Source organism: Heteronotia binoei, chromosome 10 (genome assembly GCF_032191835.1).
Source record: "Heteronotia binoei isolate CCM8104 ecotype False Entrance Well chromosome 10, APGP_CSIRO_Hbin_v1, whole genome shotgun sequence".
NCBI classification, from domain to species: domain Eukaryota; kingdom Metazoa; phylum Chordata; class Lepidosauria; order Squamata; family Gekkonidae; genus Heteronotia; species Heteronotia binoei.
Window position 1 is genome coordinate 32537087 of NC_083232.1, and position 21170 is coordinate 32558256.

The 21170-nt window shown below is 44.6% G+C and overlaps 1 protein-coding gene across 2 annotated transcripts in view; it reads right to left on the minus strand.

Moving 5' to 3' along the window:
- GAD2 (glutamate decarboxylase 2) overlaps positions 1 to 21170 on the minus strand; it is a 48636-nt gene that overhangs the window by 20137 nt on the left and 7329 nt on the right. For both annotated transcript variants that reach the window (XM_060248331.1, XM_060248330.1), the window contains 6 exons: positions 12796 to 12886; positions 10452 to 10564; positions 8816 to 8931; positions 6666 to 6745; positions 4067 to 4121; positions 115 to 231 (listed from right to left, as the gene is read on the minus strand). In XM_060248331.1, coding sequence (XP_060104314.1) covers positions 115 to 231; positions 4067 to 4121; positions 6666 to 6745; positions 8816 to 8931; positions 10452 to 10564; positions 12796 to 12886 — 572 coding nt within the window. The remainder of the gene's footprint in view (positions 1 to 114; positions 232 to 4066; positions 4122 to 6665; positions 6746 to 8815; positions 8932 to 10451; positions 10565 to 12795; positions 12887 to 21170) is intronic.

Sequence of the window (21170 nt, forward strand, 5' to 3'; positions counted from 1 at the left end):
GACACTCTGCTAGGCAGGTGATTTTCACCCAGAGGAGCGTGGGTTTGGCCATACTGGCTTTCTATTGGGTCTTAGCTATAAACTCAGTTCCAAAGGACAGCAACCAGTACTCACATCAACATGCATCCAGACTTTGTACTTCTTGCAGATATCCGCAATAGCTATGAGTGGATCAAATGCCCCATAGACGGTAGTCCCTGCTGTGGCGCTTACAAGGAATGGAACAAATCCCTTGGGGGGGGGGGGGGGAGAAGCAGAAAAAAATGTTACAGAGGAAAGAACAGTTTTTAATATCTGCAACCAAGCATCTACATTAGCAGACATTTCATAGAGTTAGTATTTGACACTCCGTTAACAATCATGCAAGTACACACAACTGATTTATATTGCCAGCTGAAGTTTAGTCCCAAATTAAACATACAAGAGAGTCAAAGCAACAATTCCCTCCTAGCCATTTGGTTTCCTCTTCCTCATAATTGGAACTGCAATAGAATACAGTGTGTAATCTCATTGTGATATATTTTTCCCAACCTCTGCCCATTTCATGATGTCAGGCTTGGTGTGATGACATCATCAGTGTGATGTAGCAGTTAAAGCATTAGGCTACGGCTTGGGAGACAGTTCAAATCCCCATGTAGTAATGATGGAGTGACCTTGGGCCAGCCATTCTCCCTCCCAAATCTACCTCCCCGGATTATTGTGAAGATAAAATGGAGGGAGGTGAGCCACATATGCCACCTTGGACAAAGCGCAGGATAAAATTATAGTGCACACACAGCCATCACATCATGTATTGTATTCAGATACCCATTATGAGGAAGAGGAAGCAACCACACAGCAAACAGAAGTCATTATTAGCACCATTTATATTTTGGCTTGCAAATCCATGGTTTATTCAAACCAATTGTTTTTGTGTGTGTGGGATTGTTCAGATCGCTCCACTAACTATGATTCATTAGGGAACTTCAAGCAAGGAGCAGAACCATGGTTTGAAGATGATGTATTAACACCTGATGCATAAATGCAAACATTTTGCTTTAATCCTTGCTTGTTCAATCCTTGGTGTTGCCCTCTCTGCACAGCAAGCAAGGACAGCAGCTGGGTTTCTTTTTTTAGACAACCCTAGATTGGAATTATTGTCCCCGAGTCAAATCCTGGTTTCACAAATGCACCCTAGTTTTAAGAAAAAAACCATGGTTTTGCATTCTGTCTGAACCAAGACACTCTTTAGCTGTTTATTTGCTAACGTTATTGCAGTGTTTCCCTGTAGGTGGCAGCAAACCATCAGAGTGGTGAAAACATACCAATGTTTTCTTTTCAACAGCCTTTTCCTGAAACATAATAAAATGGCCATCTGGAAAGGTCCATGTTTGTTTTTCACTTCTGAACGCTGTTGAAAGAGTAACCCACACAGTCTAAAGTTACTCTGCTGGCTGCAATCAGATGGCGGATGGCGGCGCAAGATTGACTCTGCTGAAGCCAGACGATTCAGATTTAAAATGGATGCCCTGTAGCAATGACTTCTATAAACAGTCCTCCCACAGAAAGTTAACAGCTCTTCAAATGCATTCTGCTTCATTTGTGGGCTCCCAACAAAAATATTTGCAGTCTTGAAATGTCAATTAATTTAAAGCCAGCTTGCAGTTGGGCCACAAGTCTTTATTGATATGCTGCATGTATATGGTTTCCTTCCCCCCTTGGCCTAGATGGCCTCAGAATGGCAATGAAGAAGTAGTCCAAATCCTTCATCAGGAGATAAAGTTCATAATACCTTGCTCTGGAATGCAAATTCTTAATAGGTGACTGTCAGAGACTTTGCCCTGCCAAGGAGGAAAGCCAGAGTAGTGTGGGGTTCTAGCAGGAAAGGGTTGTGATTCTGGCTTGAAACAGCCCCAGAGAGCCATCATTTGCCCCACTAGGGAAACATACTGATTATTACGGTTGTCAGCTTCCAGGTGGAACCTGGATTTTTGCTGGAATTACACCTTATTTCCAGACTATTTCCTGGGGGAGAAGCAACTTTGAGCGGCAGATTTTGTGGCATACTATAGAGTAGGGTTGCCAAGTCCAATTCCAGAAATAGCTGGGGACTTTGGGGGTGGAGCCAGGAGACTTTGGGGGTGGAGCCAGGAGACACTGGGGTGGAGCTAGGAGCAAGGGTGTGACAAGCACAATTGAACTCCTTCCCTCCACCCTCCCCTTCTCCGATTCCACCCCAGAGGCGGAGCGGGCGCCGCCGCCGCACTGCCGCTGCCTCTTCCCCGCCCCACCGCAGCTGCTCCTCCGAGATGGGCCCAGCCTGAGCCCATCTCGGAGGAGCAGCCGAGGCGAAACCAGAGAAGGGGAGGGTGGAGACGGGCCAGGAGCACGGCGAGCCGCGAGTCCGGGTCCTAGAAGGACCCAGACTCGCGGCCCGCCACGCTCCTGGCCCACCCCCAGTCCCCCACCCCGACTCCACCTCAGAGGCGGAGCGGGCGATGCCACCGTGCCACCCCCTCCCCACCCCATCCCAGCTGCTCCTCCGAGATGGGCCCAGCCTGAGCCCATCTTGGAGGAGCAGCCACGGAGCAGCCGAGGCGAAACCAGAGGAGGGGAGGGTGGAGGCAGGCCAGGAGCACGGCGAGCCGCGAGTCCGGGTCCTAGAAGGACCCAGCCTCACAGCCCGCCACACTCCTGGCCCGCCCCCCCACTCCACCTCAGAGGCGGAGCGGGTGATGCCGCCGTGCTGCCGCCGCCCCCTCCCCGCCCCATTCCAGCTGCTCCTCCGAGATGGGCCCAGCCTGAGCCCATCTTGGAGGAGCAGCCACAGTGAAGCGGAGAAGAGGCGGCAGCAACGCAGTGGTGTTGCCCGCTCCGAGATGGGGCGGCTCGCCACGCTCCTTGGTGCCGTTTCCCCCCTTCCCCCCCTTCCGTTTTTTTGGGGAGCGGGGGAAGAGGCTGGAAATCCTGGGGTCCCCTGCCAGGGTGGGAGGGTTGGGAAGCCTACTATAGAGTAGAGATGGCCAGATAACAGATATCAGTTCCCCTAGAGAAAATGGCTGCCTTGGAGTGTGAACTGTATGGCATTGTACTCAACTGAGGTTTCTCTCTTCCCCAAATCCTGCCTTCAAACAGGGTTACCAAGTCCAATTCAAGAAATATCTGAGGACTCTGGGGGTGGAGCCAGGAGACTTTGGGGGTGGGGCCAGGAGATATTGGGGTGGAGCCAAGAGCAAGGGTGTGACAAGCATAATTGAACTCCAAAGAGAATTCTGGCCATCACATTTAAAGGGATCACACACCTTTTTAAATGCCTTCGTTCCACAGGAAATAATGAAGGATAGGGGCACCTTCTTTTGGAACTCATAGAATTGGACCCCCTCGTCCAATCTTTTTGAAACTTGGGGGATATTTTGGAGAGAGACACTGGATGCTATACTGAAAGTGTGTTGCCTCTAGCTCTAAAAACAGCCCCCCCCCCGAGCCCTAGATACCCGCAGATCAATTCTCCATTATTTCCTATGGGAATAAGTCTCCAAAGGGAATAATAGAGTTCTCAGTAGACATTTTCCTCCCCTCCCCCTGCTTTCTGATGATCCTGAAGTGAGGGGAGGGCCTCCAAACTGGGGAATCCTCTGCCCCCACCTGGGGATTGGCAACCCTACTTTCAAAAGGCTCTGCTCCCAAATCTCCAGGAATTTTCCATCAAATATTGCAGGAAAAATGTTTCCCAGCAAGTGTAAAAATTCATTGGTTGCTGTATGGCTGAAAATGTTTGGGATAGTAAGAGAACAAAGCCTTTATTGGACCTAGGAGAACCTTTGGTCACCTTTGGCTCACAGGCCTTTTACATTTAAAAAATCTCTTACACTGTGAAATAGTTCATCATGATTAAGTTTTAAAGGCTACACATATGGAATCATTTTTGTTAATATTAAACTCAGATTAATCTATAAAAACCTGGCCATTTTAAAAAAAAAGGATATTTTAAAATACAATTTCATGTTTATAATCTGATTTTAATTAAAATATACTGAAGTTTTTTTAACCACCTTGGCTCATTTCTTTAAAACAGGAATCCACTTGCCTTTTGCTTTGCCTCCACAATTCTCCTTTCAAGATCAGAAGGTATCATTTTCCCTCTGGAACAAAGAAACAAGACATCATGGGTCTGGATTAGATATTGGTCCTTTTCTTTTTAGCTGACTGCACCAAGGGACTAGATCCTGTGACTCATAAATAAATTTTCCCACCACCCACTGTGGCTCTCCACCTGCCATAGATGCTTCTAAGGGTCAGGAGACCCACAAGAACAGCGTTGCAGGGGGGCTGTACCTGGAGGGGAAGGAAGATCAGGTGGTACAGTAGGAGAGTAATCCTGACTAGGTCTAATCAGAATTTAGCCCCTTTTTATTCACTCACTCCAAGGGACGTGTTTTTAAGATTTTTAAGATTAGACAGGGCTTTGTGTGTGTGTGTGTAGTGTGTGTAGCAGGAACTCCTTTGCATATTAGGCCACACATCCCTGATGTAGCCAATCCTCCAAGAGCTTACAGAGCTCTTAGTATTGGGCCTACTGTAAACTCTTGGAGGATTGGCTACATTAGGGGGGTGTGGCCTAATATGCAAAGGAGTTCTTGCTACAAAAAAAAAAAGCCCCGAGATTAGAACTTTTTCTTAAGAGAGTGTCTTCAGCTCATCGAGACAGTCCTTTCAGGATCCAACCCAACTGTTTTACAACAAATCCTGCCTACTACTTAACAGACTTTCCACTAACAATAAACCCTTGACAGTGCAATCCTAAACTGAGTTACACCCTCTAAAGTCCAATGAAGCCAGTGGGTTTAGAAAGGTGTAATTCTGCTTAGGATAGCAATGTTTAATTGTAAAGCAGACCTCTTCAACTCACAGACCCCTGAACCATTGTTCCAAAGTTTCTTGATATATTCTCAATGGGAACGTAAAGTCCGGTGCTTTTTTTTTGTAGCAGGAACTTCTTTGCATATTAGGCCACAAACCCCTAATGTAGCCAAGAACTTACAGGGCTCTTAGTACAGAGCCTACTGTAAGCTCCAGGAGGATTGGCTACATCAGGGGTGTGTGGCCTAATATGCAAAGGAGTTCCTGCTACAAAAAAACCCCTGTTTATTGAGATCCTGTCAGGCTGCTGTATTGTATACAGCCTGAGAGCCTGAAGGTTGCTTCAACAAGCTTGTTCTATAGAATGTGTATCTCTGTGAGAACTGAGCTAAACATTCAGGGTATCTGTGAGGATAAAATGGAGAAGGGAAGACTTGGAATGCCACTTTGGATCCCTGTTGAGGGAAAAAAGTGGGGTGTTAAATTAATTAATAAACAAGAATTGCATGGTACAATCCTCCCTGGACCATCTCCCTTCAGCATTCAGTTGGAGAAACAGCATTATTCAGTGCACACCACTGATGAAAAAAATATTGAAAACTATTCCATCAGAGAAAGACTGTGTTAGAAAGTTGAGTGGCTAGCTTTCCATATAAGGTTTCTGACATATTGAAACATCATAGGCAACATCAGACTACTATAAACTCTCTCAGAAGTTCATTTCTGTTCCAGCCCCTCGATTAAACATGAGATGGGATGATGTCAGGAAATCCATTCATGGCTCCCTCACAGGTTTGTTTTTGTGTGTGTGTGTGTGTGTATGTGGCTTAGACTCAAAGTAAATGTAGTGGGAGGAACCAGGTGCATTTATGTATCTGTCCAACCATTCAGGGAGTGGGTACTCTTACTGGGACATGGGCAGAACAATCCCCTTCCCTTGTGGCAATCTGTTGCTTAAAGCATTTCTCTCCCATACTGGTTCTGATAAGAATCGCAAACCAGGCTGAAAGAAAAACACTTAAAGAAATGATGCATGATGAGGTAAAGTGGGGAGAGAGGCTGTGTTTCACTCCCCCCAAGTCCCCCATTTAATTCAAAACAGAGATCTCCGGACCCTACTTTACACATGGGTGAGAGGTTATGTGAACAAATGCACATACATCTTTGCAGAATGTTTGATTTTCCCCTAATAACAACCACAACCCCTCAGAAGGGTAGGAGGTGGGTTTAATCTTTTCCTCGTGCTATTTTCTTATTGTCAACTCCTCCCCCATAAAACTGGTATTTACCCACAAGGGAAAAATACATGTGTGTACACACAGAGAGACACAAACACATACATCTCTGTGTGGTGGTTGTACTTCAAGAGGGGTTTAGATAAAAATATGGAGCACAGGTCCATCAGTAGCTATTAGCCACAGTGTATGTGTGTATATAAAAATTTTTGCCACTGTGTGACACAGAGTGTTGGACTTGATGGGCCGTTGGCCTGATCCAACATGGCTTCTCTTATGTTCTTACTTTCATCCAGTGTGGCAAACAGCATTTACTGAGGGGAAACCAAAAATGGTGTGAGGAGTTAAATTGCCTTTCACTCCTTCACCATGACCCTGATGTGGGTTGCCCCTTGTACTCTCATGGCTATGATGAAGTCTCAAAAAAGCTGTGGAAGATCCACCAACAGATCTCTCAGTTTCACATCTAGAATGGTTTCCATGCGCCAAGTAGTACAATGCCATGCTGTCTGGTGAATGGCTTCAAAACATTTATTTCCTCTGCCTTTCCGAAATGGTGGTCTTAATGCCTGGTGTTTCAAAGAGACTTACCTTTCATCACACCTGATCAAAACCACACTGTCAGTACCAATTCCTAAGGCTGCTGCTCCTTTCTTCACAGAAAAATGGCTCTGAAAAAGCACACAAATTAGTTTGGTTGTGTTTACACCAGGGCTGTTTACATTGACTGCAAAGAAAAATCTTCAGGTTATACCCTTGAGATCAATCCACCAGGAACATCTCCTGAGCAATAATACTCTTGTGTAATTGTGAGTCCTGGTGAAATAAAGGGCAATATCCCAGAGGGCTGTGATCTTTATGGACAGCTAAAAAGCTACAGCAGAACTCATGTTGATTAGGTTTTTGTTGTTGTTGACCAATGAGTGTTTTGTAATAATCTATCCATGTATCTACCTATTTAGTAAATTTTTGTCTCTAAGGAGCTTAGAGGACCTGAAGAAGTATTTGAAGAAGTGAGCAGTGACTGACAAAAGCTCATACCCTGCCACTATTTTTGTCAGTTTTTTAAAAGAGCTGCTGGACTCTTGCTCTTTTTCACTGCATATTTTCTTGGGTTACGTATTCTGAAGCCACTTTTATTTTAGAAGACATTTATATCCCACCCTTCACTTTGAATGTCAGAGTCTCAGAGCAGCCAACAGTCTCCTTTACCTTTCTCCCCCATAACAGACTTCCAGTGAAGTAGGTGGGGCTGAGTGAGCTCTTCCAGAAGCTGCCCTTTCAAGGACAGCTCTGCGAGAGCTATGGCTGACCCAAGGCCATTCCAACAGCTGCAAGTGTAGCAGTGAGGAATCAAACCTGGTTCTCTCAGATAAAAGTCTGCACACTTAACCACTATACCAGACTGGCTTTCATATATGTTGATTAGGAAAAGGTGATTTTTAAAAAAAGTTCAGGCGATTTTAGCTACTTATAATAATGCTTAATAAGACCTTCTGTCAGAAAACCCTCCAGACTTTTAAGTACCCTGTCATGCCAAACTGATGGAGAATTTTTTTAAAATGGCTCATTTAAGCATAAATGTGCCTGCAATTCAGGAAAATCCACCCTGAGTGAGTGGAAGTCTGTAGTTGCTTGAGCTAAATGAGTACTTTCCTTTTTGGAATTAGATGATGGTGGGAAGTCACCACTAATTTACTTGATCAAACCAGAAGTGACCCTATTTTACAAAACAAGCTCTCATTCCTTAAGTGAAAGCCACTACATCACAAATTTAAAATCCTTATGTTCCAAGAACATCAGGTAGATCAATGTACCCACTGTACATTACTGTAGGCTTGTTCTATCTGACATGTAGTGACAATAATATTGATCTGTCATGCAAGGGTATTGTAAGAATTACAAGACAATTCATGAACCAGTGTGGTCTAGTAGCTACAGAGTCAGCCTAAAACTAGAGTGATCCAGGTTCAAATGTTTACTCTTCTATGAAGCTCACTGGAAGAAGATCCTGAGCATATCATACTTCTCCAACCTAACCCACCTCACGGGGTTCATGTGAGGATAAAATGGAGAACTATGTACACCAGTCTGCATTTATGAATGTTTATTTAGTGCATTTTATCTTCCCCTTCCACCAAGGAACTCAGAGTACTGTCTGTGGCTTTCCCCTCCTCCATTTTATCTTCACAAAAACCCTGTGAGGTTGCTGGTGCTCCTTAAAAGGAAAAGTGTATAAAAATATAATAAGAAGCAGGGCTTTCTTCGTAGCAGGAACTCCTTGGCACATTAGGCCACACCCCATGATGTAGCCAATCCTCCTGGAGCTTACAGTAGGCCCTGTACTAAGAGCCCTGTAAGTTCTTGGAGGATTGGCTACAAAAGAGGGGTGTGGCCTAATATGCAAATGAGTTCCTACTACAAAAAAAAGCCCTGAGTGCCAGACATCTGAAAGCTTCAAATAAGTGATCCAATTGCTCTCAGTACTGATCTCTCCATGGATGTCACTAGATTTTTTCCTACTGACATGACCAAAGTCCACCAAATATCACCACATAATCAGAACAGATGAACTTAATATCCCCCCACCCAGTACAACACATTGCAGGAAGATGTATACCACAGTCCCCTTTGTATGTGAGAAATATGCTTCTGTGGATCAGGTGATTAAAGTAGCAAGTAGGACAAAATTCTAGCAAGCCTTGTTTGATTAGCAAAACCGATAAAACAGAAACACCTACATGCTCAGAGGTGAAGGCAACCAGTCTTGGAATAGCTGCCATTCCTTTCTCTTTAACTTCTGGGAACATCTTGAAACGTGCAATCAACATAGCATACATGTTAGATATGGCACCACCTGGAGTCCACAGTAATATACTGTTACTTCTTCTATCCGCAAGTACATTGCTTAAATACAGATAACGCTTGTCATACAAGTTATGCATTTCTCATCTGATCTTAGGTAAGGAAATGGGAAGGTCATGGCCCAATGAGCCTTTGACTATAAGAAGGCAGAAGTCATATTTATTTTTCTGAAATATTTAGATAACTGTCTTTTTCGTGAACATCTCACAACTAGTGTTCCCTTTAAGCTGAGTTAGCGTGAGCTTGCTCACAGATTTTTAGCTTCCAGCTTGCACATTTTTGTCTTAGCTCAGGAAGGATGACCCCTAATTAGAGCACACTAATTTATGCAATAGTTCACAACTTTAATGCCAGTAGCTCACAAAGTAGAATTTTTGCTCACAAGACTCTGCAGCTTAGAGGGAACATTGCTTCACAACCCACCATGGGTAGCATCAAGATAACAACGACTGGAGTTAAAGAAATGAAAAATATATATAAATATATTAAACTCATATTAAAAACCAATTTAAAACACATTATGTTCCAATAACAGGATAGTCCCCCATGCCCAGATAAGTGAAAGCTGCTTGAAAGACAATCTAGAATTTTCTCCCTTTCTGACTGTTCCCCAAATCTTGCCATTCTTTTAGGTGACTTCTGCACATGAAAGTTGCCAGCTCCAGGTTGGAGAGTTTGGGAGTGGACGACAGGGTTAGGGAGGGGAGGAACTTCAATGGGATATAATGCCATAGTATCCACCTTCCAAAGTTGTCATTTTCTTCAGGTGAACTGTTTTCTGTCACCTGGAGATCAGTTGTAATAGCAGGAGATCTCCAGCCACCACCTGGAGGTTAACAACTCTCTATCTCCCCCTTAGGTGAGAACAAAGACTTCTGGGAAAGAGCACATGACTAGCTCCTTTGGAACAACAGACTCTTGATTCTATATACCCCTCTATAAAAACTGAGCCATGTTTAAGGTTTCCCAGGAATGCCCCACACCCCAGCTGATCCCACTATCAGCTCAAGACGACCAGAAAGAGCATCCAAAACCCCTGCAACAAGCCAGCTGTTTAAATTCTGTTCATAACAATTTGTTTTAGAAAGAAAGAGAACTGAGATGATGAAGACAGGACTACATCATCAAAATTATTCGGGCACCATATCTCTTAGAAGTTTTTTAAAATAATGGCTGGATGTACTCTGTTTCATTAAAACGCCATTAGTTCCTACAACTCACTTGTTCCTTCAACTCATAAAATACAGTGCAACCATGGGGCAAATGCCTCTTTTCCTGCCTGTCATTTTGGCTGCTCATGAGGCAACACAATTTGCTCAAGGGAAGTATTCAGCAGGGACAGTTGTGGAAGGGCTAGATTAGCATAGCAACGCAACCTGTACTTATCCTAGAGAGGGTACTGAACATTCTGAGGCAGGGTTCTATTGAACAAAATGGCTGCCAGCCCCCCTGAAATGATGGCAAAACATATAATACACCACAATCTTAAGTACATAAAGAAAGATCACATACCGGGTGAAAAGATCCCATCGCCAGCACCCCCAGGCCAGCCAATTATCTCTCTCATTTTCCTTAGTGTGACATATTCCATAAGGACAAACACTGGAGCAATCTCATAAGTGAACCTGAAATACAGAAATATTCAAGCTGTATCGATCATGTTAAAACATCTGTGTCACTCCCTCCTACCATCAAAGACTTCAGATATAACACACAGTGCAGGATTAGCCTGATATTATCTGAAAAGCCACATGAAGGAGATTAGAATTTGCACCAGTGCTTTAACAAGAACATCTGGCCCAATGCCAATGATAATTCCACTTGCTACCACAACCGGATGAATCATTATGTTTCCTAATATTTCCTTAAGTGAGAGTTTAAAGCCTTGCTGAATGTCCCAGAGTCAATCCTCAGCATCTTCAACTAAAGGGTCACAGTGCATATAAGATCTCTTCTGGAGTTTTTGGCGAGCTGCTACTGGTAGTCTGAGTTGACAACATTATACTGAGTCTGGCTGCAGGTCCATTTATAATAATAATAATAATAATTTTTTATTTCTATCCCGCCCTCCCTGCCGGAGCGGGCTCAGGGCGGCTCACAACATAATGATACATTACATCGGTTTTACATAATAAAAACATAAAAACATAATTAAAACAGTTATAAATTATTAAAATTAACATAACAGTGTGGCGTTATAGAACATTTCCAGCAGCATAACTAGCTTTGTCACTGATTCTGTCACTAGTTGAAGGCCATCCTGAAAAGGTGGGTCTTACCTTTTGGGATTTAGTGTTGAGAGTTTCATGTGGCCTCATTCAGACCGTACATATGAATCAAGGCTCAAACATATGAACTACTGGGAGATCTCAGAACAGCATATCATTCTGCTGGAAGGCCAGTGGCATAGAATGCCCCCGTTAAAGCAACTGCATTCTTAAAAGGTGATGTTCATTCTACCTTGGTTCCATCTGACACATATCAAGCGGACTTTGAAGCCCTTACTATTTTAGTTCATTTTGCTCACCCCTTGTTTGGCAGCAGTTGCTCAGTGCAGTACATAGAATTCTCTCCTCCTTCACTTTATCTTCACAACAACTCTGTGAGGCAGGGCAAGCTGAGACAGAACAATTGGCCTCTGGTCACTTACAGAGCAGCCCCGAGCAGAATTATATCCTTCTAAATCCATTGAAATCACTAGGCTTAGAATACGTTAACCACAGCTCCACACTGGCTATCAACTAATTGAGTTATATGCAGCATTTGTACAGAAGCACTTCCAAGTGTTCAAAACACTTGACATACTTTTATTTACAAGAACATTTTAAGGTAATTTAATTTTATCAATTAGCATGTGGGATTGTGTAAGAATAGCCTGGAGATCCTAAGATTATCTGGCAGCCAGTAGTTCTAAATGGTGAGCTAAACTTGTTTTTCTAAGGGAAGAGATATTTCAGAGGTGGTTTGGCATAGCCTGCCTCTGCATCATGACCCTGGTCTTTCTTGGAAGTCTCCCTTCCAAATATTAGCCCAGGCCGACCCTGCTTAGCTTCCAAGATCTGAGGGACTGAGCTAGCCTGGGCTATCCATGTCAGGGAATTGCAAGGCAGATTAGCATTCTTGGTTTGTATCCAACCATTCTGCACACTGCAATCTGAAGCCTTCTACAAGGTCGAAGGAGCCTTCTGCTGAAGGAATAGCCTCTTCCATCAGAGGAAGGCTCCTCAATCAGGCAGAAGGTTCCCAGCATGGTTTAAATCAGGGGTGGCCAAACTTGCTTAACTTAAGAGCCACACAGAACAAACATCAGATGTTTGAGAGCTGCAAGGAAGGAAGGAAGGAAGGAAGGAAGGAAGGAAGGAAGGAAGGAAGGAAGGAAGGAAGGAAGGAAGGAAGGAAGGAAGGAAGGAAGGAAGGAAGGAAGGAAGGAAGGAAGGAAGGAAAATAGATGGGGTGGAAGGTGAGATTGAAAGAAAGCAACTTTAAATGCATTCTCTAAGCTGTCAGGTGGCTTGACTTGGAGAAGTGATTTAAAGAAAGAAATGCCTCCTCCAAACTGGCCAATGGGGTGGTGGGGACATTGAAAGCCACACAATATATGTGGCTCCTGAGCCACAGTTTAGCCACCCCTGGTTTAAACAGAGTACTAGGATCCAGACTCCTGAGAGCAGCCTCCTCCTTTTTATTGTGCAAATCAGTTCTAAGCTAACGGGTGCTAACTTGCCACTGTGGTGGTTATTGATAGACCAACAATGTACAAAACCATTCTGAAAAGACTGCTTTGAATCAGTATTGTATTGGCTGTGTTTAGAGCAAGGCCATTAATGGGAACCCTGGCATTATTCATACTACTTACATGTTAGTATTGGCTGTAGACGTTAACCAATCTGCAGCTAATCCAACCATATCCAATCCAGTTGAGAGCTGGTTGAAATACCTGGGATGTCCTGAATAAAATGGAATAAGTTGTGTTATTTAACTTGGGAAAGTTTTTTTTTTAAATCACATTTGCATTATGTGCGCATTTCTATTTTCCATTAAAGAACAACCATAATACCAGCAGGTTAAAAGAACACTTGCTAAACTCTTATTCAGGAAAACTTCTAAAGCCATATTCTACAATGTCTGTTTTCATGTTGCACAACCCACACTCTCCAGTTTGGCCCATATAATGTAGTCTTCACTGTACTGCAGAAGGTGAAAGTTATATGTGTGGGAGCCATTTTATTATTCCTCTTACCTGTTGTGGTTGGGAATTTTGCTGAGATTTGTGCTGTTCTATGACCATATTAATAAAGACGTTGACTTTCTTCTGCAGAAGGCATACTGCCAATGTACTACAGAAAGTGTCCCCCTACAACACAATGGAAAACTACCCCATTTGGCTTCAAGTGACTTCATGTCTTGTGCAACCTCCAACCATGTTAATACAAGGAGTCCCAAGGATTTCCTCTACTATCAGGCCTCCAGGGATCTGCATATCTCATTGCGTGTGTTAGAGAGATATCTGGACTATTGCAGCCTTGGTGTTTCCGGTCAGAAGACTCCATTGTTGTGCTTTTTGTTTGCGAATTGCCAGTGGTGTAAACTCACATTGACATCATTTTAAATCTGCATCGTTGTTCAGCATTTAACACAGGATGCTGAAGAGATCTGGTCTTAAGACTATGACCTGAGACATCCGCTCCCTGCTCCTCCCTTTTTAAAATTGTAATATCCAGTCTGATCCAGAGTTCTGGTGAACTTGAAATTTTTGGGTCATTTTAGTTGGTCCTAATAAAAGGTATTATGTGGACATTGTTCTTGTATATTGCAGGAAGCCCAGACAAAAGGCTTCCTTGCTGATCTTGGCTGCCATGGCTTCCTCAACAGTTCTCAGAAGTACTGTCTGCACTGAAGTCAAGAAATGTTTTTGGTTCTGAAGAATCCTCCCACAGAAGATACTGAGCCAGTGGCCACTTGAATTCCCTGAGTCTGAAGTTATTTTAAAAAATAACAGCCATCTACTAAGCACTGCACAATCTTCCATTCTGTCTCACCAATGAAACCAGTGGAAACACTTCCGATGTTGGGCAACATACCAAGCTTACATGCCGAGCCATTTATACTCAGAGACTCTTATCTGGGAGAACCAGGTTTGATTCCCCACTCCTCCACATGCACCTGCTGGTGTGACTTGAATCTGTCACAAGTTCTGGCAGAGCTGTTCCTCTCAAGAGCAGTTTCTCTCAGAGCTCTCTGAGCCCCACCTACCTCACAGGGTGTCTGTTGGGGGAGGAGAAGGGAATGGAGATTGTAAACCACTCTGAGACTCCTTCGGGTAGTGAAGGACAGAGTATAAATCCAACTTCATCCTCCTCCTTTTTGATGAGCTGAATATGAATTCCCTGCATGGGTGCTAACTTGCTAGGTGTGGTTACCCTGTCAGAGTGACTCTGGCATCCCAGCGAAGTATTAAAACAACAGCCAAGTCCATATGGGAGGGAGGATGGCATGGGGCAGCCCAATCCTGTCAGGTCTCAGAAGGCAAGCAGGGTCAGCCCTGATTAGTACTTGGATGGAAGTCCTCCAAGAAAAACTGCAGAGGATGGCAATGGCAAATGACTTCTGCTTCTCACTTGCCTTGAAAGCCCCTTGCTGGGGGTCACTGAATGTCAGCTGCAACTTGACAGCATTTCACACACACTTGATTCTACCATTCTTGGATCGGGGTTTGTCTGCCCACTCTTTTATTAGACCTTTCAGACGTGTCCAATTCCCACTATCCCATGAGCTTTTGGCTCTTGCATCCCTGTCTCACAGGGAATTTCAGGGTCTCAGTTAATTACTCTCAGCATTCCACACTTAAGGAAACATCTGCCCATCAATCTCCAGTTTTGACATATTTATTTCCCTTTTGTGTAGAAAAAGTCCAGCAGGATCTCATTTGCATATTAGGCCACACCCCTGATGCCAAGCCAGCTGGAATTGTGTTCCTGTCCATTCCTGCTCAAGAAAGACCCTGTTTATTTCCTTCATTATGTTTCCCACTGGAATTAAACCCAAACAAATGGTAACCATATAAACTAAGCTTGTTATTCCTGATTGGTCCTTAAATATATTAAACATCTTCATTATGTTGTATGCTTCCCCTCTACCTCTATGTCTGGACTGGTAATTTCAGTTTCATTGTATCTGAAGAAGTGTGTGTGCACACAAAAGCTTATTCCTTGAATGTAACTGCGTTGGTCTTAAAGGTGCCACTGGATTCAAACTTTGTTCAGGAAATTTCAGTGACAAGGACTGTCCAAACTGAGAAGCTGGTGTTAGAAGTGGTCCATTGCCACCATGTTGAAAGCTACAGAGAATTTAAGAAGTATCACAGCAGGAAGCAGGCTGTTTTTCATGTTGAAGACAGTCTTAGAGCTAGCTCACATAAACAGTTTGCATGAGCCCCCATCCTGGAATCCAAAAAGCTCATTGGTTGCATTGACAAATCAGTGAAGGATGTACAGTGCTTTGAAACAGTTCTTTAAGAGATGTTTATATGTAGGATTCTGAAAGTAATTTGCTCATGCAAACTTATGTGACAAAAGAATTGTAAATGAACAATTTGAGTATCGCTAGATTGCTAGGGGGAGTAGACAGATGATGACAGGAATATAATACTGCTTGTTTTTCTGTCCTCAGATTACCTCCTAAACCTGTACACTACTGAATCAACAGATTATTTCAAAGACCCTCTGTCCTCCAACGATAGACTTAGGCTGCTTCTGAAAAGAGAGAAGAAAGCAATGCAAAACTACTGGATCTTGATATTGCAAAAATGAAAATGTTTGTTTAGTTTCAAATCACTTGCATTTAAAAAAAACATATTACTTGACATAGATCTAAGATAGCAGGGCATACAAATGGGGTGGATTCCTAATCTATAGACATCTTGGCACGAGCCAAAAAGATTTTTGGAGACTGTTTTCTTTTCAGTCCCATCCCGTCGCTCACACCTGTAATAATAATGCTGCATGTGCTCAGGTTGCATTTCCTCCTCCTCCTCTTTGAAACGGACTCAGTGTGCCTTCTCACAACAGCACTCTGAAGTCCTCTTTGCTCACGTGCCACATCTTCTCTCTGAATACTACATGGCAGAGGCTGGAGCGAGTGCACCAACTTGCCATGGCTTGTATGAACTTCTCTGATGAGTAGTTGATGATTACAGGAGGCAGGGCCAAAAGAGGAAGTGGGAGGCTTGGCTGACTGCTGCTGCTCAGGCCCAGGACAGATTAGTCAAACAGCACAAATGCTTGTCAGTTCTCCATTTGTCAGAAGCCACTGTTATAAATAGCTGGATTTCCTTGGCAATTGCGATATCGAAAAAACCCAGATTAAAGTCAACCACTGCCACAGCTGCGTCAAAGCGATCCATGAGAAAACAGACTGATTAGCCCATTGAAATGCCTCATTTCCTGAGTTTCTGGATTTTTTTTCATACCAATGTATTGAGAATTTGTATAAAGAAAGGAAATGTGCCCAGAGTGGGTGGAAGAATGCAAAGTCCTGTTTAAAGCTAATTTTCTTAGCTAAAATCCTGGTTGGGTTTCAGCGTTGACGAAAGAAAGAGAAACAAGCTCTTGAACAGAACTTGATTCAGGCAAACACACTTGTCCTTACCCAAGGATATGGGGTGTTGCTGCTTGAACACAAGCCAGGAGTCACAGCAGGGCAATTAAAGCAGACAAAAAGAAAAGCCCCAAGATGGAAGTGATCAGTCTCCAGGGTCTGCTATCTGTCACATGCACATGGCACAAAAGATCCAGCTCTGGAGACAGCTCATCTGCTGTCCATCGTCCTCCAACACACAAAAGCTTTGTAATCAGTTTGAATAGACACAGCAGCAGGCAGGAGAGTGGAGGAAGGCAGTGAAAGCCCTTCTCTTCAAAATCTCCACACAGTTGGGATGAAGGTTACAAAGGCAAAAAGGCTGCTTCCTTCTCAGCATGCTCCTTTATCTCTCTCTCTTACATTTTTAGCTTCCCTCCCCTCCAGTGTTTCTCCACTCGCCATTTTATCCCAACAGCCTTGTGAGGTAGGTCAGGTTGAATGAGACTGGCTGACCAAAAGGTAACAAGCAAGCTTGAGTGGGGATCCAAAAATGGACCTCCTCAGTCCAATTCTCATATTAGGTATTCTCCTTTTTTGAAGACAGGTGCAGATAGCGAGATCTTACAGTGCTGGAGAAAGGAATGGTTGGTTGATCCCCATGCTCTCAGGCTCCATGGCACAGGATTTCTCCCATCCCTGCTACATCAGATGATGCTGCGAGTGAATGTAAGAGGCTGTGCACAGGCAAACCAAAAGTTCTGCCCTTGAGCCCTAGTTTGTCACCCCAAAAGAGGTCAGACCAGGTCCCTACTTCATAATTAGGCTTGTGTCATGAATGAAGAAGCTGGAAACATCTGTGATGCTTTAGCATTCTCAGATGATTCTGAGCTGGGGGAATGGGAAAAGTGCTGTATAGCACAGATGTTAGATTCAAGTCAATTAGGAAGAATATAATAGACCTTACTCTTTGATATTTCCAGAACTGGGACACATCTTTAACCCCCCAAGTAGTAGCATGGGATTCGCTGCATAGCAAACATGTAACATCACAGTCACGTGATAGGAAGAGGGGGAGCCAGAGTATGATCTCAGTGGTGTCTCAATGGATCTCAATCAGGACCATGGACAGCAGACCAAATGAGCCAGGGACAAGAAACTAAGTCAAGTACCAGGAGGTGTACCACAGAGGCCAGAGACCCAGAGGAATCCTCTCTGCTACAGATAGTGGGTGCACTCACACACACTAAATAAGGTCCTTTGCAACTGGATTTTTTATTGTGTAAGAATAGCAAAATCCTCTTGCAAACAGTAAAAGCACCCAGTGTCTCTGTTTCACTATCCCACTGCTTTTCTTAGCGTGAATGCAGAAGGGGGCAAGAGGCAGGGTACCTTGCTTGCCCTTTAGCCATCAGTCCTTCCAAAACACAGAACAAAAATGGCAGCAGCAACTCAGAGGGTGTTCTAAAGAACATCACATGAAAAGCCACTGATCCAAAGGGACCTTTTGATGTGTGAAGAGACCAGAATGGCATCACATCCACCTTTGATGACAAAGCAGCGTAAACAGCCCAGAGAAACTTGTACAATCTGGTTTATGGCATTCCACATGACAACTGTAGAAGAATACCAGATCCCACCCACCCTCCCCTCACACACTAGGATGCCTGTCACCATGCAGCTTCATGACTTCTATTAAGGACAGTCCTTTTGGACACTTCTGAAACAGGAGGAGGCGGTGACTAGGAGGGCAATCACACAATTCATTCTTACTAGCATACAATGCTCTCCTCACCCAAACTCAGTTTCCATCTGCTCAAAGAACAAGTTGGGGGACCAAGGTCCTTTGATGTAGGGGGGATAGATCCAGGCCTCATTTTGGACAGGAGTTCACAAGAGCAGAGTTCTGGAACCTCTAAATTTTATTGTGCTCTTTCTTTCTTACCCACCTCCACCGCCAATACTTGCTTCTGGGCTCCATTGTTCAATGCCCCTATGACCAACTTTCTAATATCTCCCCCCCTCCAAAAAAAGGGGAAATAACCAAAACATATAAAGCAGACAGATGGAAATCTTCAGCATGCCACTCTGGCAACATAGGAGAAAATAATTGAAAAAGTCTGATGGGAGTCAGGTTTTTTGAAGACAATTCTAATTCAAGAAGCATTTAAAGGTAGATGCTGAGCTGATATAGTTGAGTCCACCTTCCGGTGTTGTCACAGGTGTGTGGCATTATATGCAAATGAGTTGTGCTAATGAGTTTCGGCACTTCCTTTTCTACGAAATGACCCCTGGATGTTCACTGGAACAAAAGCTTCTTCACCAAGAAGAACATAAAATTTAAAGACCTGCTTCAATAAAACAAATGGTCCGTTTATCCCAGACTGTGTCCAAGCAGAAGCCAATGGAACACCTCTAGGAGCTCAAGATCGAGGGTGAAGGTGGAGGGCCATGATCCCATGGGGTCCAGGCACCCAGGCTTGAGAAATGAGATCACGAAGATCACGAAGACTGCGTTTAGTTGTTCTAACTGAAACCCTCCATGGTTTTGCCAGAGGCTTTTTAGAAAATACACGAATTCCACTAAGGACGTCACGGGCGCCAGAGACGACAGCAGCAGCAGCTCCCCCTGGCGGGCATCACGTTAATCTTCAGCGATTTTCTTTTGTCCATCCCACAACAACCAGATGTTAAACGGCTCCAAACCCGGCAACGAAACGATCCACTCACACTTGGTCCCTTCTTCGATCTCCCCACACCCTCTTGCCTCCCCATCAGCCACTACTGAATGGCTCACTCCAGGAGGCACCTCCTGAAGTTCAAGTTCGTCCACTAGAGGGCCAGAAGGAACATGCCACGAGACTTCACCGGCCAATCACCAACAAGCCTAAATCTAGAGCTAAAGGAGCGAGGAATCCAAGCCCAGTCAGGTGATCTCAAAGCAGCAATCCTCAACACTCCTAACCCTTTCCGCCCATGAGAGAGAGAGAGAGAAAAGCCCCAATGAAAAGTCCTGACTCCTCAAGAATAAGCCCCAATAAAGAGACCTAAGCTGGATTCTGCGTAGACCTGTTTAGAATTGCTCTCGGGGATCACGGAATCTGCACATTACGAATGTATGTAATGTATGGTTGTGAGAGTTAGACAATAAGGAAGGCCGAGTGCAGAAGAATCGATGCTTTTGAGCTGTGGTGCTGGAGAAGAATCTTGAGAGTCCCTTGGACTGCAAGAAGATCCAATCAGTCAGTCCTAAGGGAAATCAACTCAGACTGTTTCCTGGAAGGTCAGATGCTGAAACTCCAATACTTTGGCGACCAAATGAGAAGGGAGCACTCCCTGGAGAAGATCCTGATGCTGGGAAAGACAGAAGGCAAAAGTAGAAGGGGACCGCAAAAGATGAGATGGCTGGACAGCGTTACTGATGTAACAAACATGGATTGGAGCGGACTTCGGAGGATGGTGGGAGACAGCAGGGCCTGGTGTGACTTGGTCCACGGGGTCGCAAAGAGCCAGACTCCCCTGCTCGACTGACAGCAACAACTGAGATCACGGAATCTGCACATCACGAATGCCATGGGCACGTGCGCTTGGCACAGCGCCATTGACGCTGAAGCAGAGGCCATATTGCAACCTTCCTCGTTGGCATCTCTCATGCCCGAGGGAGCTGACTCCTTGGGAAGCCCTGGGGAGATCGTTCATGGTCCCTGGGATTTCTATCAAGCCAGCCGTTTCGGGCTGGGGCCCCTCTTTCGCTGTGCCAAGAAAGGTGACTTATGACAGCACCAAGGAGAGACTTTTGGCGGGGGTGGGGAGGACTGCCGAGACTATCTGAAACGCCTTGAAGACCGCTGGGCCCATGCCTCGCGGCGGCCCACTCCTGAAGGCTCCTTCCCACCCTCTTGCCTTGCTTGCCCCTGCCCCTGCTTTCCTGCAACGCCTTCTCTCGAGGCCATCCCTTGGTGCAGAAAACGGACCTAGGGAGGCTCAAACTGCTCGCGAGTTGCTAGCCCTTCGCGCATCCGGGACGGGATCTGTTTCCCTGGCAGCGCAAGCAAGAAATATTTGACAGGGGGGGGCGGAGGGGGGGGTCTTACTACCTGGTTGAGAGCGGCTGTACCGAACGGCTTGAAATCTTAGAGCGCAGCCCCAGGCGGAGTCCATCCAGTGTGGGCGTGGCATCATGAAACGTGCTGGTTTAGATCCCAGCAGGGGTCATTGCGTAGAAAAAGAGGTGCCGGAGCTCATTAGGACAACTCATTTGCATATAATGCCACACACCCCTGACAACACCAGAAGGTGGACTCAACTATATCAGCTCAGCACCTACCTTTAAATGCTTCTTGAATTAGAATTGTCATCATAAAACCTGACGCCCACCAGATTTTAAAATTATTTTTTCCTCTGTGGCCAGAGCGGCATGATGAAGATGTCCATCTGTCTGCTTTCTATGTTTTGCTTATTTCCCCCACCCCCTTTTTTGTGGGGAAAAATATTAGAAAGTTTGTCAAATCTTCGAGTTCGGCAAGATTCTCACAGGCGGTTTGAACAATGGAGCCCAGATGTGTGTGGGGGTGAGGGTTTTAAGAAAGAAAGGAAGAGCGCAATAAAATTAAGAGGTCCCGGAGCTCCGCTCTTGTGAGCTCCTGCCCAAGTGAG